This window comes from Anopheles ziemanni, chromosome 3 (assembly GCF_943734765.1).
Source record: "Anopheles ziemanni chromosome 3, idAnoZiCoDA_A2_x.2, whole genome shotgun sequence".
NCBI lineage: Eukaryota > Metazoa > Arthropoda > Insecta > Diptera > Culicidae > Anopheles > Anopheles ziemanni.
Window position 1 is genome coordinate 14,785,704 of NC_080706.1, and position 21,388 is coordinate 14,807,091.

The 21,388-nt window shown below is 45.0% G+C and overlaps 2 protein-coding genes across 2 annotated transcripts; one reads left to right on the forward strand and one right to left on the reverse strand.

The window, feature by feature from the left end:
- Positions 1-1,223: 1,223 nt before the first annotated feature.
- Positions 1,224-2,419, reverse strand: LOC131289984 (uncharacterized). The gene is made up of 2 exons (XM_058319357.1): positions 1,708-2,419; positions 1,224-1,644 (listed from the first exon to the last, which is right to left on the reverse strand). Exons 1-2 carry the CDS (start codon positions 2,417-2,419, stop codon positions 1,295-1,297), a joined length of 1,062 nt encoding a protein of 353 aa, XP_058175340.1. The 3' UTR covers positions 1,224-1,294.
- A 601-nt stretch (positions 2,420-3,020) lies between these two features.
- LOC131289983 (nuclear RNA export factor 2) lies at positions 3,021-6,218 on the forward strand. Its single transcript, XM_058319356.1, has 4 exons — positions 3,021-4,029; positions 4,100-4,789; positions 5,097-5,901; positions 5,982-6,218. The coding sequence occupies exons 1-4, from the start codon at positions 3,106-3,108 to the stop codon at positions 6,164-6,166; spliced, it is 2,604 nt and encodes an 867-aa protein (XP_058175339.1). The 5' UTR covers positions 3,021-3,105; the 3' UTR covers positions 6,167-6,218.
- The last annotated feature ends 15,170 nt before the right edge of the window (positions 6,219-21,388 follow it).

A 21,388-nucleotide genomic window follows, 5' to 3' on the forward strand; every position in this document is an offset into this window, starting at 1 on the left:
TCGGTCGGTGCCCGAGGATGGCGGTGGCATTGCCGTTTTACCATATTTATTCGAGCGTAGCTGTATCTGTTGCTTTTTTATGACAAATTAGATAAGTATTTTCCCGTCGGAAACATTTTATTTCCTCGTTGATGTTGTTGGACATAGCCGTTGGATGATTCGTAAAACGCGACAAACAGGAGCATTAACGAGCATAAAAACTGCAGTTGCACATGACATTGCTAACATGAGAATGTTACTGATTGTTCGCCATTGATCCGCATGATGACCCAATTATGATAAGCTTGGAACATTTTCTTTGACTCGTCGCGAAAGACCTTATCATGAAACGTCTTGGTTGAGAAACCTACGTTTCAGTCTGATCGAAAATCCTCGCGAAGCCACACATCATGAAACTTTTTGCTTTCGTTCTAGGCTTGTCGCTCTTAACGTTAATCTGGGCTTCCGGTAAGATCCTAACACGATACGTTAAAAAGGTGAATTTAAATTTCAAATGCACGTTCTATCGGATCTACTATTATACAGCACAAAGGCTCGATGAGGGACACCGGCTTCAACGTCGGACAGTGGGTTCCGCGGCCAGGTTCATCAACTGTCTTGCCATCGGAGGGTCGCTCCAGCGAATATGTTCCTACGACCTTGACCTGCTGAATGCAATCGAACGGCAGCAAAAGAGCGGAAACCGGTCGTGCCCGGAAGGAAAAATTTTCCATCTCCAGTGCAACGTATGCAAATGCCGCCAGAACGGGGCCTTCGAGTGCAGCACGGATTTGTGTGGTGAGGATTTTTTCGACGCCACCGGACTTCCACGCTACTGGTAGAAAACGGGGAAGGCAATCAACTCGTATGGGACCGAACCGACTAAATTGCAGGGATATTAGCGTTAGTTGTAATAAAGCGGCACGCGAAAATTGTTGTGAGGATTTGCCGATCCGTTTTAGTGCCGTTTTTTGCTGTGGGCTATTACCTTAAGCGGTACAAACAACGGTGTGTGCAGTATATTGCTTCAAGCCATGACGAATAGGTGTGTAATTATATGTATTTTAGGCACTTTTAGAGCACTGGGAAAACGCCAGCGTGTTTGGCACGTGAAAGAAATTTAAGTGTTTTTCACTTAATTACACATTCAGGCAAGAAATTATAATATTTGTAAGCAATCAACCTTTACCAAATAGTCATCAATTAAAAGAGCGATGAATGGTTTACTAGTTGGTGTAATAAATATTGCTAATACATTTTTATTCTACACAAATGCTTTCAAGAGACCAGGTCATGAGGTAAAAGCAATTCAGGTTCATTGCTCGATGCGATTTTTATCTCCGAAGGAGAAACTATCCGCCCAGGACATCTTTCGCAACACTACGGATCCGTCCGTTTCGACGACCAGCGTATTTTCTGCATCGGATTTACCTAGTTTAGAGCTAGTGCCTTCGCGTAAGTGTACCTGATCGTCTATGCTGCTATCTAGTTCCAGCTTCGGTGAAATAACAGTTATTGCAGAAGTTTCATAAACCGTTTCAGCAAGATTTAATTGCAATTTCTGCGTTGATGAAGCTTTAATGCTACTCTTGCCAACCATTTCAGAAAGTTGCAGTGTCATGTTTGCGCTACCGACTCTTGCGTCCAACGTACCGTAGAAACCATCTGCAAGTAGAAAACAAAAATGAATTTAATCGACGGAACGATTAAGAGTAGGTTGATACGTACTCATAACAAAGTTGTTGCCTCCGGACGAACGAACAGTACAGTCCTTGTGGATACTTTTCAACTCCAAATCTCCGTTGGCCGTTTGGAACGAACTCTTGTTTGAGTAGCTCGCATTGACTGTAATTTTTCCTCCTTCTGTCGTAGCGCTAACCGATCCTCCTTGTAGTTTATCGAGGAAAATATTCCCTTTCCCAGCGGCCGTTGCAACAACATTCTCGGCTAGTGTGATTCCTCTACACGCAATGTTTCCCGCCGTACTGGAGAGTTTAATATTAGTGGATCGCAGGCTTTTCGTTTCGATGTTGCCCGTTCCGTTTACTTCTATTTCATCACTGTATAGGTCGATGATGGAGGTCGTTCCGTGATTACGAATGTTCAGATCGGCCTTGATCGGGACTTCGAGAAGACATTCTGTGTCGATAGATTTTGAATCACCTGTGATGGTGACGAGATTGTCGGAAACGTGCACCTTTATACCATTTGAACCATCGTCTTGTTTAACCGATGCTCGGAGTATATTAGAGTCGGGGCAGTCGAGCAAATCGTATGGAACGATTTTCAAACTGTAGGCACAGTCAACATGAATTTTTGCGTACGGATTCACCTTTTCTTGGACTGTTTTCAAGGCCGCCCAGTTGCAGCCTGATGTGAACACACTGCGTGCTCCTAGAAATTTTACTAACACTCTGCGGGATACTTTAAGGAATAACATTACGAACTGAAATTATATTTTTATCCAACTTTAGCCAAATACACCGTGTTATGAAATTCCACCGGTATCGATCGAATGGAAAATCAAAACAATCCATGTATGCTTTTGACAGTTCTCGTTTGACAGGCATCTAATTCGAACAGTATTATGCAGAATTAAGGGGCACTATGCACTTTATTTCAATAATTGAAAAAAGAGTTTTTTCGCATTATTAACCATTTGATCTGTTTTATTCGCATGTAAGGATAAGTCTGAGTATGAATTTTAGAGAAAAAAATTTCGCTTTCCATTCAAGCAGACAGTTTGTTGAGATACTTTTTACCAATGAAACATGCACTGTACAAATTATAGCCTCAAACACGATTAATGTATTTACAGCTTTCTTGCAGCTTGCAGGAATGGTATTGTTTTATAATCTATTAACTTAAAAAATTTAAGCTTTATTTTTTAAACATTCAGCCCTCGACTGTATTACCCCTGACTCCTTTATGCTGTTGCTTGAATGACATTGTCAAAACAAACCGCCGAAGCCGGTAGTTTTATAGGCGCAGCGTAGTTTTTAGTTATTTCCAATTGAATTCCAATAAAAAAACATGTTACCAGCTCGTGTTAAAGATGAACCAGTGTCCGATAGCTCGTTTATCGATGATAAACAATCACCGAGTATTGAAGAAATATTGGAAGCCATGCAGGAAGGAACAGAAGATAACCCTATGCGAAGCACTCCGATTTCAGCTGATCAAGCAATTCCCGAGCACGACGAAAACTCGTTCTACAACATAAAGAGTAATGCGCGACAAACGCTCTATATGCGAACGGGGGAAACGAAAATAGTGCTCGAACCGAAATTGGCCAGTCAGGTTACTAACGCCTCCAATATGACCTTCGATCGCGTCATGCTAAACCGAGCGGATGTATGGCACCAAGTGATGATACACCATGATGGCCAGTGCGAGAAACAAAAGATCCTGGATATGTTGTTCAACACCTTCCCGTTGTACGATTTGTTTCCGGTGGCTTACCGACGCCACGCGAATATCGACTTCTTCCTGGTTCGAATGTGCCCGCAAGCCATCGGGAAGCTGTTCGATGATGGACTCAAGCTAAAGTTCGGTCAGCTAGAGCTGGCCGTTAGCATTCGATTGGGTGCGGCCAAATTTCAAACTGGTCAAATCTTTCCCCGTTCAATGATAGCGGAGGCGGTCCAGGAGCGTTGTAAAAATGCGCAGCTGTATGGGATGGTGAACGTGCTGAATCTGGACAATTTTGCAGCTCATCCTCAGCTGGAGGAGCTGTGCATTTCCCTCAGTAATCGATCCCAGTTCGAAGTCGTTTGTTCGGCTATATCGCAATGCCTGAGCAGCACAGCTCGTATCAATAATTTGCGACTTGCCAATAATAGGATTTTCCACACCACACCTTTGTCCGCCTTGAAGAATTCTCATCTAGTATGCCTCGATGTAAGCGATAATCGTATCAAACACCCGAGTGCTCTTCGAACGCTGAGAGAAATTCCACTGTTGGAGTTGTACGTGAAAGGAAACCCGCTGACGGACGTCCCAGATTACGAAGAGACACTACGGGAATTTTTCCCCTCATTGTTGAAACTGGTAAGATTTACCACCGGTATTTTTGCGCTTTCACGACCATGAGTTTTCCATTTGTATTGTTTATTTGCAGGATGCCTTAGTGACGGTATCAACTACAATACCGGCAGATGTAAACAGTGACGATGAGGAAGAGGTCGAAATGAGCTCCCCGGGGGTCGTGCTGACCGACGCAGATTTGAATGCGGCCGCGTTTAAAAAGTACCAGATGACTCCGCACTGGCATCTGGTTACGGTGCACCACAACGGAATCTGTGGCAAACAGGAGATCTTGGATGCCCTCTTTCACCAGCTAGGCAAACTAAGCTTTTTTCCCTGCTACTACAAAACGTACTCGAAGAAGGATGAATTTCTGGTGCAGAATTGTTACGAAGCCTTGCTCTATCTGGTGCAACAACAGCTCAAGCTCCCCGTGCCCTCCGTAAATGCCGTATTGAAGCTCAGTGTGGCGATGAATGTGGCCGAAGCAGCGGATAACCATGTGCGCCCACTTCGAAAGTTGGATGATTTCGTGAACAAACGGTTCGAAGAGAACTGCCTCAACCTTTGCTCGATGCAGGAAGGGCTGAATGAGTACAAGTACGTGGACTTCAGTGCGAAGAGTCCACGAATCCTGGGCTACATATTGGAAGTTGCTGGCAAAAAGTTCTCCCATTCCTGCTTTATTTTACGGCTTCGCAACAACGACCTGCAGAACTGTGACGCGCTTGGAAATATTGGTAAACTGACAAGGCTGGTATCGTTGGATTTGCGGTTTAATTCGGTGAGTAGTTTTTTGTACTCTGTTTTCATTGGTTCATATAATAGACAAAACATATATTTTATTGATCATTATAATTTATAAAAACATGACAATAAGCAGAAATAATTTCGAAATCATGAGTTCGAATGATGATTGCTCTTTGAATGAATGCATTTTTATTTTAAGCACCTTGACTGCAAATAGCTTAGTGATGTGTATCATGACTCTAGATGCTTAAAGCAAAGATGACTGTTACCAAGGTTCTTAAATGACTGATATGAAATATTTCAATATTTGAATAACGCGTTCGAACTTGTTCCATTTTCAGCTGTCCACAATAACCGACTTGAACGGAATACCGCGGAACTTTATCGAGGAACTGTTTTTGGATCATAATCCCCTCTGTGGCACCATTTCTTCCGGTGTTGAGTATACTCGCAAGATAAGAAGATACTTCCACAACCTTAAGCGTCTCGATGGGCGCCCATTGGTTACCGATAGGGGTTTCACATTCCAGCAGAACTACATCTGCACCATGGAGGCGCACAAGTTTGCCGAAGCCTTCCTGAAGCATTACTTTTCGCTGTACGATTCGTTCCAGCGCCTCGAGCTCCAGGAGCTGTACCATCCGAAGGCTCAGTTTTCCATGACGTGCAGCTTCGATGTGGACGAGTCGGCTCAGTTGAATTCGCACCAGCAGCGTCAAGTTTCGTACATCGGCCACAGTCGTAATCTGCTCGAGTTCAAGGGCCGCCTCGATCTTTCGTTTGCAGCGCTGATTGTGGGCAATGAGCGCATTGCCTATGTGCTGACGACATTCCCTAAGACCGAGTTCGATTTCTTATCGTTTCGTATCGATGTACCAATCTTTACGCCAGAACGGGTGCTCATTATCGTACACGGGCGGTTGAAGGAAGAGTCTGAGGCGCGACTAGGCGAGAGCTGCTCGCTCGGTTTCACGCGAACATTCTACATCCAACCGTGCGGGATGGGAACGGGGCTTTTCAGCAAGGCCGTGGAATACAAAATCTGCAACGATATGCTGCATTTATGCAACCTAACATTTGAAGGTCAAAACTTTCTGGACACCCGTGCCGCCGAGGCGAAAGAAACGTCGAGCACAGCGGTATGCAGTTAACTTTAAAGGTACTTTGTAACGTTATTTTAAATATCGCACATTTTTCCCGCTTTTAGGAACTCACACCATTGGAAGGTGATGATCGTAATGATCGCGAAAACGCACTGACTATTTTCAAGCAGCTGACGCAGTTGAACCAACAATGGTGTGTCCGCTGCTTGGAAGAATCTTCCTGGAATCTCATGTTGGCGATGAACATTTTTCTGAAACTCTACGAATCTGGACACATTCCGAAGTTGGCGTTTACGGACTCCGGGTAGAGAAGAGTTACAAAATACGACCTGCATCGAAGGGCCTTTATAAAACGGCCAGGATGTCATTTAGCTTCAGAAGGAATTAAGTATTGAGCTAAGTAACTTTTCTTTTCTTTATCTTTGTTATCCATTTTTGAATTTTAATACTACAAATGAACTACATGTGATCCGGGACAGCTTGGGCTGTTTATGAAGGAGGAATAAAGAAAGTAGTCCTCTTGACCCGAACGGCTTCTTTGTTGTCGATTCTTGAGAATTCCCGCAGCCATCCGAAGCTGACATATGCATGCCAAAACAAACACAAATAATTAGCTCGAGTAGCTCGTCAGTAGAGTGGCCGCCATAATGTATTGCACTCGAAACAATGTAAAACTACCGCCGCCCAGCCCCATTCCCATTTAGGTAAACGAAACTACCCGACTGAAGTGCCGCTGAGAGTGGGTTCCGCTAAGGGCCATTATCCGCACCCCCGGTCTGCAGCTGTTGCTCTGTGTGTGACTTTGATGGCCTGGCCTCGAGTGGATCATGGCAGCATTACGCGAGTAAACCCGGTTTCCGGTGGTGCGTGTGGCTGGGAAGGGGGAAATGAGTAGAAAACGGGGGGTTGGGCTAGTTGAGTGTACACACATATACCAACACAAACATTAATAATCGAGCGGAGTTGCCACATTTGACGGGGCGAATGTGCCTATCGCGGATTCGCCATCAAGCCACCGCCGAACCAAACACACAAACTTAAAGCCAGTTGTCAGCCGTGTCATTCCACCCGGTTGGGGTTGGCGTGGGTTTGAAAATTTAATTTCCGTTTTCGAGTGCCCGATAGGAGGTTTGGTGGTAGAATGTTGACCCCCGGGAATCAGGAGTGCTCTCCCGAAACAAAACATGGACGTTGTATTTTTCCAGCTCCAATCAAAGTGTCCCATGGTCCACGGTGGGTCAGTTTCGGTTCCCTACCCTCCTCTTTTCCAAATGGTCAACATTTATGGATAGCTTTTCCGTCGGTTTCGCTCGGTCACTTTGATTGGCGGCGTTGTTTCTGCGACCGGCCGGGCCCAACCGAGCATAAAACAAATGTTTTCCCTGCGGTTATGTGATTGAATCATATCAAACGGTGAACTAGAGCAGGCCTGCACGGTGCGGACCACTGCGCACAATGTGTCGTTGCACGAGCATGCCGGTTGCTGAAAACCTTCCCCTCGGCTTCGGAAACGGAACGCAGGGTGAGAGGAGCGTAATAATAATTATCGTAAAATTGACCACTCGCATTACAATAACAGCCCCCGGGGTAGAACGCGATGCGAGTCGGTCGGTTCGGTCGCATCATACTCTCGGGCCCAAGCCGTCAATCCAATCCACCCTGGGGTCATGTATGCGCTGTCCGGTAGCATAATGACACCCGCCAGCCAACCAGCCGACCTCCCGGGAAAGCATCGACCCGGACCCGGCTGTGGGCACTGCCGGTACCATATTGTTGTCACTTCTAATCATATGCACTTTATCTTAACGACATTCGAGCGCATATCATTCTCCGGGACGCGCTAGGATTGATCGGAATCGGTCGCCGGACCGGGGTAGGATTGTTGGTTTTTCTTTTTCCGCGTCGAAATTGAGACTCTTGCCTGGTCGGTGTGGAGTGACCCACGTCAGATGCTGCCGGAGGCACCACGGTCTCGGTGGTGTGTGCGTGTGTGGGCAAGCGAATGAATCGGTGAGTGGAAAATGGGTTAGAAAAATAAACCTCCAGCGGCGGTACCAGCGTTGGTCGGTTTGAGGTTTTCGTTTGCTTCGGGCGGTGCTTTGCGGGACTGTGCCGGAGAACAACGCTGAGTGGGACGAAGAATGATAACATGACCGATAATGCATTTGTTTGTTTTTCATTCTACCTCGGCCACCATCAACAATATGGCTGTGACGGGATATGGGACGAAAGATTGTCATTTTTTAATTAATTTATATAATTGGTTGCCCACCGTGTTTTCGAAATGTTAAATCTATTTTAATGCATGTTTAACAAAGAAGACACCCCTGCATCTGCTCGTACGGTTTTTAATCAATGTTCTGTGTTTAATTTTAAATTATCAACACTGTTAGCGACACTGAAATGATTCATTTAACGACATAAGCTCCTATATTCAAGCTCGTTTGTAACAACATGTTTTCAACAAACACAACACCACTATCGTGATATATCTATCAGTTATATTTTCGAATTGGATTTATTCACTTCGCTGAAATGATGATAGGCTATCCTTTTTGATCCTTTTTTCTGTAAACCCTTCTTTCATCTCCAAGAGTTCCAAAGCTCTCGTTTTCTTGTTGTTTCCGTTCCTCTCGATTGCACTTTATTAACTTGTACGTACTTGTTTTTTGTGTGCTTTGGTATTTAGTTCATTTCGAACCATCGCACTTTTTCAAACCGAATGCTCCACCACTCCGAATGCTTTGATTTTCCACAGCATTTCCCCGCTTCGACAGTACCGGGAAATCCAAACCGAACCCGCTTGTGGGGAATGTTGCTATGTAAATACTGCAAAACACGGTGCTCTATTAGCCGAGGATAGGGTACGTGATTCATGGACTGTTCAAAGAGAGGCACTATTTTGTACTTTTTATGTACTATTTCGTTATCATCATCCGAGTTGCGACTCAGCTTCCTCTACGTTAGGGTGTTTTATCTTCTAATTTGTTTTTTCTCTCAAGGATACAGTCACGAACCGTGCGTCATTAGCTAATTGTTGGAGAAGCTTTCACCCGGGCGGGTAGCATTTCCGGGATCGAAAACAAGCCATGCAAACTCGGATTGTCGGTTATCATTTAACCGCAGGTTGGCCTAATTGCAGCGCGGCCCTGCACTTGGCACGTTCGTTAGGCACTGCGCCGAGCGACTGCTTCACCGTCTTTAGAGACTTAAAAGGATCGCTTTGTGAAGTTAATCTTTTCTCCACTTATTAGGTAGCTCCCTATGAGCCGGTTCGTCAGCCGTACGGAAGGATATTATTTCCGTTTCACCTGTTGCGCAGTTTTATTACAATTTTCACACAATCACCATCCACCGATTCCGCGTGTCAATGGCTTCCGGTGCAGCGGGTGCATTCTGCCATGTACATTCGATCATCGCACGAACAGAACTTCCAAACCACAGGAAACTCTACCTTTTGGAGCGTATGATAAACCAGCTCCTTCCAATGCCTCCTGCCAACCTGCTACCAAGCCAACGGTTGAGCATTTTCATTCCGTTCCGGCACCTTGTACCGTGTGAGTCAAGTGCCGTGAAAGGAAACGTTCAACAAGTCAGCGCTATAAGACTTTTGCGTTCTTTTTTTTTAGATTTACTCCAGCACCAAGGGTACGATATTCTTCCCTTTCGCATTCGGTCGCTAGCGAACGTTTTCGGAACGGAATCGTTTTCCCAGAATGCGTTTGATTGTTGGAATGAAGAAATCAGAATCGTTGCTGTTTAGTGTGCGCCACAGTCGTCGTCCCCGTCGTGGCTGCCATGTTTTGAGTGTGGAAAGTGGGAGTTTACTTTTCCGTTCGATTCACCGTTCCGTCGCTACACGGCGATGAAGGGCGGGAGGAATGTTTGACCTGGCATTTTTGCACTCGTCTGGAAAGTCATGTTGATGCAGCGAATGGAGAAATCCTTTACATCCAGCAAAACATCGTGGATTCGATGCTGCCGTGCTTTCGAAGAACTCCAAGAACAAAATATGACAAAGTCAGTGCTTCAGAGTGGCAAGATTACAGAGCAATGTTTGATAACCTTTACGTTGAGGGATGAGAAAGGATCGATTTTAGCTCAATATGAACATGATTAATATTAAAATTTTCGTTTCCTAATTTATAAAAATGTCCATTTAAAAATTTCTTAAAGAATAGGTGCCTTGAGAAACCCTGATTTAATGTATGATCCTATGGAAAAAAGTCGCCAGCCAGACCATTTTTCTTTTGTAACGTTCTACGTTTCGTTGTGGCTACGGATAGAAAATTTAAAAGTGACTAAAGAAACTGGAAAAATTGTTAGAAAAGCCGGGAAAACAGAGAAGCCAAATCAACATTCTTCGACTGCAACCCGGGCCAAAGTTGAACCGGGTAAGGCGACAACGGTCTCGTGAAGTGGCGAATGTTCTGAACAATGTTCACGGTAGTCCTTGCTTGATGGTTCGCATGTATTGTGTTTTCCACCATTTTTTTTTTACCGATCCCCGAGCCAGTTTCTCGATCTTTCACCGGCATGCGGAGTACTTTTTAGTGCGTAGGTTCTCGTGTTTCGAGCAGGAATGCAATTTCAAAACAAATCCCCCACACTAGCAGGGAAGAGACTAGAAACGACACATACTTGGTACTTCCGCTTGGAGCGTACATTTTGGGAGCTTGTGTGGTTGTGTCGACAAAAGAAGTGAGGACCCAACAAAAAACATTCTTCATATTAACGCGTGGGTTTCGGCAACCAGCGAACGGGAATATCTCCGTTGCGTTCTATTTTGAATTCTGCCTGTGGGAAACCCAATCGTCGGCGAGGATTTGCATGGAGCACAAATGAACAGTAAAGACGTTTTCTAATTACTTACCAGCCGAATTCCTGCCAACGGGATGGAAAGCGGGCAACAAAAAACGTTCGATACCCGTGTTCTTCCCTTTCGTGCTATCGTTCCGAAGTTGTGGGTTTTGGTTACGACAGCCGCGACGGAGAAAGGAAGTTAAGAGGAAAATGCTGTAACAGGGAAGAAAAAGCGAACTCGCCTGCAAAAACCCGAATCACATCGGGAGCAAACTTTCCCGGGAACGTTCTCGACGTAGACCGAAAAGGAGACTTAAACAAAAAGCAAGCTCATAAAAGACGGGAGAGCATATTATGTGTGTTTTTTTTTGTATACAGTTGCTAAAGTCTCATAAAAAAGTTTTCGACTGGTCAATCGTGAAGTTGTTTTTGCCTGCCTCCCCCCGAATAAAAACCGCAAATTGCAGGCTGGTGGGAAGTTGCAAGGTGGACATTTCAGATGACATTTGAAAGTAACGGTTCAAGTAAATAATTGTTTCAGCAGAGGAGATTATTCTACAGTTGCTTATGTGATGCTAGTTTTTAACGGTCGATTGTTACTGAATGCTCGTAGTTTATTGAGGAAGTTTTGCGATGTAGTGCTAATCTCCTCCTCGATTTTAAAGGTTTATGGGTATCGGTGTGGTTTGAAAGTTTGTTTCTTGACATACAATTTAGTTTTAGGTAATTTAATAAGCTAAGATGGTTTTACACACTTTAAATCGACAATCATATACTCCGTTACATATAAAAAACATTAGATCGGATAAGGTTTTCTTATAAACTTGAGCGATAAAACGTATTGATCTATTCCTTCTTCATTTAATTCGAAAGATGATGTACAAGAAAAAGTCTCAGTATAGAACAGTGCTCTTTGAATGCAGAGGATTTTTATCTACCGTATTATGGGGTTTCCTGTTCTGAGCCCACCAATTTTCCATGAAAAAACAATAGTACGCACCGAGCTGGTTTTACTAATTTCAAACTAATTTACAAGTTGTTTTTTAAGTGGAATGAAATGCAAAATAGAAAGTATACAGTTTCCAAAGAAAAAGCTCCTTTCCTTTTCTTCGCCACACTTTTGTTTCTGAAATTAAATATTTTACTCCTTGTTAGTTTTATCCCCCAACTAATGTCACCACGTTTGAAACATCTTAACTAGGTGCCCGCATGGTGCATGATCAAAAGCATGTTAATGTGCGGTTTTATTGTCACGAACGAATGTTTCCTTTTTTTGTCTTCGCGACGTTTCGTATTCTATTTTCATTCCTCAACCGCAAACAACAGACGCAAGCGCATAACCGCTAACTATGGTTTCACATTCGCAAAACGACAAATGGCAACTGCATCTCATTAAGGTTCATACCGGCTTTTCACTGGGAGATGGGCCTTCGGTGGCTTCTCCAGTTTGTCAGAAAAATTATCCAATTTATGCGGTAACGTCGCTCATTGCATTGTCTGTCTTTCCGCTTGCCCCGGCCGCGGTTCCGGTTAGTTCTTTTCCCTCCGCGTTTTTTTTTTCCGGGGCGAAAAACGGCGTACAACGTGATTACTGTTGCACGTTTTTTTCGCTCCTCGTTGCGGTTTCGAAATGTTCCTCGCCGTGGTTATCACAAGTGAACTCGGCATTTCGCAGTCATTTCTTACCCGGCAGGTCAACTTTTCGGCCGGAAAGTGAGTAAGAAACCCGAACCAGTTAAAACATTTACGATCGAGTCGAAACGGGGCAAGGCACACGGTTCGATACCCGCCTGCCCTTTCCCTATGAGGCACTGTTTCGACGGGGTCAGGCAAGAGCCTTCCACCACATTCCATTGTGTGCGCTCGGCTGTCCAAACGCTGCTGGATGAAGCATCTCTGCAGCCTCACGCTGCGGTCGGTCTGATTGCAGGTTTTGTTGCATTTATAATTTGGCGGATTTTATTGCGAACATTTCGCCCATTTCAATTTGTTCGAGTTCGTTTGAAATCACTCCTGGGGTGGGGCAGGGTGACGGATGGTGGCGGATGGGGAGGGATCGGTGGTTAAAGTATAAAGTTACAGCAGTCACAACTGTCGATTCGAACGACGCGGACGTGGGGTTTGCATCGACAATGTTGCAAACGAGAAACTCGAAACCGAGATTTGGTTTGCGCTTTTCCCATCGTTCTTTTCCGTTCGAGTTCGGCTACGGAACTGTGGTTGTCAATTGGGTTGCATTTCCCTGGCGACCCATCCGTCCTCCCCATAAGGGAAAACCCATTTCCGGCACCGATCGTCCCGCTTTCTCGCGGTGTGTAATGCTTCGCTATTTGCTTGATTTAGCAATTTGGGCAACGGGGAAAATGGTTTCGAAAGGAAACGGTAAGACGCTGCAGCTGAATGGAAAGCAATCTTTCAGTGGAATGGTTGTGCTTTTTCTCTTGTTTGTTCCATCTTATTTTGTCTTAATTTCCTTGCCGTAGTTACTGTGCCACTGGCAGGCAGGCAAGAAATAAGTTGGAAGTTGTAGTAAAAACTAGCGAGCAACAAATCCATCGCACGGGGCGGTTCCGGAAACGGAAGCTGATTGAATCCCGCGTAGGAGAGGCTAATTTTTGGGTAAGATGGGAATTTCGGTTGATTAAAATAAGTCCCGCCAGGCGGGGCGGGAACTGGGAAAAGGCCCTAGCTGAAAACGGGCGCGGTGGAAAGTTTTTATTTAACTAACCCGAGTTTCATTTGGTATGGATTTATCTTTCCAAAGCGCAAAGTACGCAGCCAGTGTCTACGCCGTGAATCACCAGGCGCCTCCATTTAATGGCATTCGTCATGGAAAAAGAAAGTTTTTCACCCTACCTCGCGTTTGGATTATCCGTCCTATTGTGGCCCACTATAATAATCATTTCGTTCATCATCTTCGTACCCGCTGCGTCATCGCCCAGCGGCAGTATCAAGTGAAACGAGTGCACATTTTTATTCTCATTCTACCAAATTGACAACGTCAAGATTTTCAGGGATTTATCTTGGCTGGGAGCTGTTTCCGGGATTGCAAAAAAAAAGACGGGAAAATGCAAAGGAATGTAAATCATGAGCATGCATACGTTTCTGGCCGGAAGGAGGGATGCGAATTCAATTAGTTACATTCGCATTTCATTCTTCAAAGACAAAGCCAAACAAAACACGCCACAGTGTCGAACAGGGAAAAGGGAAAAAAAACAAAACTAAGTTGGCGAATGAAATAATACGAAAAGAAAGTTAAGCAAAAGAAAAAAACAGCCACGAGAAAAGGCAATCCAAGCCAAAGTAGTGCAACGTTGCTCTTAACACGAACAGCAAATCGCATACGAGCATGAAGCGAGCGAAAGCTGTAAAGAGTTGCCGGGATATGGGAAAACGCCCGAACAGAAGGAAGTTTTCATTTCATTAGGAATACTGAACCACGTCCCAGTCGCCGTTACATGATGTAAGTCTGTCTGTTTTACGCTGTCTGTCTGTCTGTCTGTAGGATGCTGTTTTTCCTCTTTCGTTGTTTGTTCCGTGTAGGGACGGGGGGGAAAAAGAAAAATGGAGCCCGGGATTACTCGACGAACGAACACAACTTTTCCACAGCAGGAAAATGATACCGTCGTTACAAGTGAACCCGATACCGACTGCAGTATCCATACCGTAATTACAGATATTTCATTACAGAAGGTGTCGGTGTTTTTTCTCCTTCCCTTTACTTCGCTTTGACTCTTTCTCTCGCATTGTGCGTGTGTGACACTATGTTTGCCTGCTTGCTTGTTTGTTTGTTTGTTTGCTCATATATTTATCTGTTTGGCTTGGAAGGGCATCCACCCCCCCATGGGGGTAATTACAAGCCGGCAGGTAATCGCCCAAGGGTTTTCCGCTCAAGCCCACCTGCTTGACGTTTTCCACCGGTGGAAAACTCACGCGGGCGGTTGAGTGTCTTCCGATGGTAATTGCCGTTCGCCGGATGGAGCGGGTGGTCGACACTTTAGAACCATGTAAGTTTGCGAGGAAAACAATTGAAAGAAGTGACACCGAGCTTAACCAACTTTTCGCCGGGTGGGTGGTGGTGTTCGGTAGAGTTTAAATAGTTTTCTTAATTACAGGTGTTGGTTGGAAGTAATGTGTTTGCTCATTGAATTGGGGCTTTAATTAGACTGAATTGTTTTCTTTAAAACTGCCTTCGAGTGGAACGGAGCTATTTCTAGTTTTTATGAAATCAAATGTTGTTTATTGAAGAACAATCATTCCTTTTCCTGCTTTCAAACAACTTTGTCAAATAACTAACCATCCTGAAGGGTATGGATTTGATGAAGTTGAGTTGATTTTGAATGCCATTCTGTTCAACCTCATATAAGGCGTGGTGTTGTATGGTTTATAAAGCAAGGATTTTCCTTCTGAAAGAATTCGGAGAACCGAGGTCGGTTTTGTGTGGACGTTAAAAAACCCGACCGATGGACAACTGGTGGAAAACTTACGCTCCTGCAGCCGTCCACAAAGGACACCAGCTTCCACCGGGCTCTTCATTTTCTGTACGTCGCCACGTGCATTCGCCAGCTGCACTTTTGGTATTTCGATCATGCACCATGTCGGATGGTGTGTTGCTGGCCGGGAAAACTCCCTTCGCCGATGCCAGATCCGGTGTCCGGAGGGTATGCACTCAGTTTTCCTCCGCATAGTCCAAAGTTCCCGTGCTTTATTACGAGGCCAATGGGAAAGATCAAACGCGAACGACGTCCCTTTCGTCGCGCGTCGAGAACAAAAGTGTTTCGCTGGGTTGCGCCATGTCGTCCCGAGCGGTAAAGGAATGTTCGTATTAGTTTTGCTGCTGTCAAATAAGCACTCGACGGTTGGACAAGGCAGTTTGTAAGATGAATCTTGACCATAGAGTTCCAGTGATCCACAGTAGGCTCAATGATGATAGTGGGAGGAAAAAAACGATGTGCATGAATGAGAAATGACACCAAGAAGACAAGAAAAAAGGCCTCACAAAGATATCGAAACATTTTTCAATCGCACTAAAATAGATTCAACAATAAACAAAAAGGATTGTTTGCTGTTTTTTGCCAATTCATGCCATTGTGAAGTGTTAGTACTGTTTTATGCTTTTGCCTAACGTTTTGTTGACCAAAGTGTTCATGGTTGAAGTGTATTTTGTCAATAGGTATCATTAAACCTCTTTTTCCACAACAATCATCCCTCCCGGTGTAGCTTGACAATTTTCCATTAATTTTGCATCGTTCATGAAAAGTAAATTACTTTTATTTTCGGCCTCCTTTCTTTCCCTCCCTTTCCTGCAATTTAAGCGAGCGAGAAGTGGAATATTGCGTGCTTAAATATTGACGCCACGCCATTTTCAATTAGGTGCGGGCCGCGGTGTGCGTGCGCTCCAAAAGCCGCGTGAGCAATGTGTTTGCAAATATTGTCAACCAAACATCATCGATTTCGCAAAAGTTTGGTGGGTGGATACTGTTTAGTGGCGCTTTTTGTAGCGTGGGTTTGCGTGTTGCACGTTCAGCATAATTAAATCAAATTTATGTTGCGCACTCGATCGGTGCCGGCGCTGCGCTCGGCACAATTTCGATATGTATGCACTTGTTTGCGATGATGAACTCGCAGGCGGGAGCAAAGGTTGTGGTTCCCCGCGGGCCTTCAGTGCGTTGTTCGGTGCTGCTTCTACTGCAGCTCGCGGGAACAATTCAAATAAATTATCGATCGAACTAACAAGCGGCGGCCCCCCTATTTACGCCGCCCTGGGCTAAGTTTCATTTGGGTTCATTGGAAAAAAACTCCCACCCCGTGCCTATGATTGGCTGATAAATGCACCTCGCGAAGGGGTTACCAGGAATGTGCCAGGTTTAGCTGCCCCGGTTTTTTTTGTCCAAACAACAAATCAACGCTCACACACGCGCTCATACATGTCGATAAATTGGTGTGGCCCGAAAGCCGCAGGAAACGAGCAAACACTTCACAAATAGTTGATGAAAAACAAAAGCTGGTATACAAGATCGAAAAAATCAGAAATGCTTCGCACGTTGCAAACCTGCAAAACCACACGCCAACGATGCGCACTCCGTTTCGGAAAAACCTCCCTCCGCGATGATTGGGTAGGTTTCATTCGTTTTTAGTCAGCCATTGTTGATGTTTGATATTTCCATCGATGCCTAGCTCGGGAACTCGCTCCACCCGGTCTCTCACCCGGTTTAGGAAATAGAATATTGGAAATGGAACTTGTTGGGAAAAACAACAGCAACCTTCAAAGCCTACAGCGTTCATTGGCGTGTGTACGATCGCATCGATGTTCGTCGATCAGTGTCCCTACGAATGTTCAATTAATGTGTGGCCGAGCGAACGAATGGCAGGGAGGTTGATTGGCCCTTGGTTCCACCCACTGGGAGAGAGTGGGTTGCCGAATAATTATTTCTCAAACAAGTTGGAGCAACGAACAAGTTTGTTCGAGCAAAAATTTGCCAAATTACAATTACCCGCAAACTGGTGCGACGCTTGCGGGTGGACAGCGCCGAAACGTCACAACAATCACCAGCCGGCATCACGATCTAAGCGAAGGTAAACTTTAATTTGATAACCACTAGAAAATGAGGCAGGAAGCTCGTTTCGTTTTGTCCCTCCGCTCCGGAGGAAAAACTGTTGACAGTGCAATAAATAAACGGACACATTGCTCGAGTGTTGAGCTGAGCTTTCCCAACAAAAGTACCGTTTGTCCGTGTTTCACTGTGTGACTGGGGGACGGTGTGTATGCGTTTGTGTGCCGGTGGTTGGGCATTTTTGACCCTCACACCGAAAAGGGTCTCCGGTCGCGTGGTGGCGAGGCAGCGATTGGGAAAAGTTTTCACATTCTACCAGCGTCCCCGGCATTGCTTTTTCCTACTAAATTCCCTGGTAAGGTGGAAGGGGGTGGTGGTGGTGGTGGTGGCCGCACTCCAAGGGCTTTCCGTCAAACCACCTCCCAGATAGTTGGTTGATCGCCGCTCACATACGGGGTTTCGGGCCTCGTCGGTGTCAGGTTCGTCCGTTATCGGTCACGTTCCTGTGTCGGGGACCGGCCGAAAAAACCGCCGGACGGTTGACCGGTTTGCCCTCGGCCAGCCGGTGAGGGGGGTTGCTGGGGGAGGTTGGAAAGCGGTCGGAATGGGACTATTTATTTATTACAATGGTTATTTTAAATTGCTAGTTTGTGGTTGTCTCTGCGGACAAGTTGTCGATGTGCCGTCGCCGGATTGGTCAGTTTCACTTTTTTTTCTTTCTTTCGTTCGCTCTCCATTTTCCCCCATCCGGAAAACCCCCCCTTTCCGAAACTCCGGCACTGACCATTGCCCTTGGTTTGGAGGGAGGGGTGTTTTGTGTGCCGTCAGGCAATAGTTCGGTGGTTCGTTTCCCTGATTTTTACGAGCCAACTCGGCAAACCCCGGGAGGACCAATTTGCAATTTGCCGAAACTAAGCTTGACGCGAACCAACGAGGGGGCGGTTTGTGGCTTACGGTGGGTGGGAGTTATTAAAAACTTTTCCTAGTACGCCGTGAATGTCCTGCTGAATGATTTCGATGCGCTGTTTAATATGTGTCCTAATTATTGGAGCTGCTTAGTGTCGCTTTCGTTACGATTATTTGTAAAGTTGGCATCAAGCGAGATTTTTCGGTTGCAAAGTTCGTTTAGTTCCTAATTAACTAGCTTTTATCTAAAAGCACACAATGTTTCACAGTACGACTTTGTATTACTTTTACGTTGTAAACATATCGACCTGTAACCATCAACGAACATTTCTGCACGGCTAACGAATGTTTAATGCAAAACTTAACATAACCTCTTTTGGCATCAACCTCCTTTTTTCCTTCCAAACCATTTTTAAGCAACGAAATAGATGAATGTGACCTTTGTGCTGCTGGTTGGGGGCCGCAGGCATCTAAACTTTGTCCTGTACTCGTCCCATTCACTATCCCGTGTTGCTCGCAACGGTCCGCACTACTAATGCCAGCCCGATTTCGCCTTGAAGGTACAGAAAAGTGCAGCTGTGCAGAGTGTTTTCCAGCGGGTCATCCGCATTGCCTCCAGTGCATCATCGCCATCATCAACATTAGGGGGAGGGAAAAAAAAAAGAACGACGAAAGTTGTACATTAATGCAAATATGGAAAGTTTGATCGTAAACAGGTCCTGGTATTTCGCTCATCGCCGCCCGGAGTGTGGCGAGTTTTCGGGACGTTGTGTACGTGTGTGTGGGTTGGTGGTTTTTTTTTTGTTGCTGCTGTGTGTTTGTGTGCTGTGTGGGATTCCCATCTCGTCCTCGTTCCAGGTAGAGCTGCTGCACCTGCTGCATATCCCAGAGCTTGGTGGTTCGATCTCTGTGTGTGAATGTGGCCCATGGAAGTCTGGGAACCGTTGGAGCCCACAACAAGCCCAGTACCTTTTGACAGGATGCAGCCTCCGTGTGCTCGATTGTGCTCGATAGGATCATTTATCTCGAGCGACGGTTCGATTCCCTCGGGGAATGTTTCCCGGTACCGGTGCAGCTGGCGAGTTCCCGTTTCCCCCCGATCGTTCTATTATCTCCTTCGGGGAATTTTCAATTATTGGACCGGGTACCTACCACCGACGGCGGACGAAAAAACGGAACCCAACAATGTCATTCCAATCGTGTTCATATCCCACGAGTGACAATTATTGGATTTTAGTGACCTTCTTTTTCTTCCCGGTGGTTGCATAATGGCCCGGGGAACTCGTGTTCAATTCAGCCGCCTGGGTTTAGTGTGCTCCGTTCCATTTCGATTTCTATATTCGCCGTTCAAATCGTCCGGAATTGGTTCGTTTTTTAGCTCAATGCGCGCCCGCGCGCGCTTTAATGTTTGCAGCGAAACGCAATCGTGTGATGATTAAACGTTTAACGTTTCCTCTGTTCCCGGTCGCGAACGCGCTTGTGGATGTCCTTAAACGAATTATTTTCTGATGAGCTGAGCTGAATGACAGCCTAATCGGTTTTAGCCTAAACCTTCCACCTGAAAAGACACCGATAGCTTAGAATGGCTTAAATAGGCAGTTCAAATTCGATTGTCACCACCCGATTGCCGATCGGGACGAGTTGTGATGGTGTTAATGAGTCGTACCGAACATGTATTAATCGTGTCTCTGCCATGGATAAGGGTCGAGACTTTACACTGAGCGTTAATTATGTTAACGGATCAGAAAATAGTACTTGTGCGCTACTATTCAATGATGTTCAAAAGCTGCCACTAGCGAACAAGCAAATTTTCATTCAAACGGTGATTGACAGCTTGGTTTGAAGAGGAGTTAAAGGTCAACAGTACGTTGGTGTAGGAACCCAGAATAACTGTGCGTGTACGTGATCTATTAGTTTCCGACCGAAGCCTAACCAAAACTGAGCTATACCACGCAAAGCAAATAGGCATAGCCGAAAAGATGTATTTATGCCACAAGAAATAAAACGAGTTGAAGCTCGTAAACATAAGTATTAGATAGTAGTGATGGTAGAGTTAGATAACTTTGTGAGTGAAGGTTGTAGAAACAACCAGGAACCACGGAAGCAGTTGGAGAATAAGGGGTAAAGACTTTAACCCTAGAATGAATGCAGACTGTAATTTTTTTTAATTAATACCGGGACGTTTTTGTGTGTAAATAAAACAATAATCGCAATTGTAATTGTTATTAACACAATATTTTAAGGTTTGGTTTTAATGATTCGGTGTATGGGTATCCAATTTGAAATGGTGGACATTTTACCGTTCCTAAATCTGTAAAACTCCTGATACTTCCTTTTTTGCATAAAACTATGATTACAAAGAACGATCAAACTACTAAACTAACACACAAAATACTAAGCTCTAACAACTTAGTGCAATATAATTTCGTGACTTTAAGTCGATTTTGTACGATATTTTTCTTCTGTGGTCTTTATTAATTCTGTGATCTTTGATAAAACTGTAATATTGTGTTAGTTATTTGTCTAACAATATGCATTGTTTTGTTTGAACTTTGTTTGCTAGTATTTAGCACAAGTACATTTTAGCTAGTTATATTTAAAGGTACTACGTTAGTTGCAATCTGCCGGAAAAAGAAGAACGATATGAATCTTTCCAATCAATCACGAACTGATATGCAGCAAGATATGATTCGCGATGGCAGATAGTAACGTACTTGGCTTGATTACTATTCGTTTGGGACATCGTCGCCTAGGGGACGACGCGTGATAACCATGTTCCTTTCAAGCCCTCCTTTTTCTATTGGTACTAGGTATGTGGTTGTGCAGAAGAAACCCAGTAGAACTAATTTCAATTGAATATGGATTCACAGAACCTGCCATGTGAGGCATAGAAACGGTGCCGAAGCTACTTATAAGCCTGCTCTGGAAATTTCTCCAAATGTGCGGTTTGAGGTACGTCGCAAGGATCCCGTACGCTTATTGTCGGAGCTCGTCCATCGCCTGCCACACGGCGTGTAACCTGAAGCCTGTACACGTACCTGGAGAGAACGCCCCGAGTGCCTGGTGGCGAAAGAGATGCCTGGCTTTCAGCCCTGCTTCCGACTGGGAAGTCGAACTTATGCTCACATCCGGAGAGGAATTCTGCAGAATTATCCTGCGGCAACCTGGAATAAGCTGCATCGGGCTGCTGCTGCTGCTGCTCGGTGAATCCTTGCATGCGATTGTAACCCGCCTCGATTGTCTACTCCGGAGCCTGGGTATGTGTTA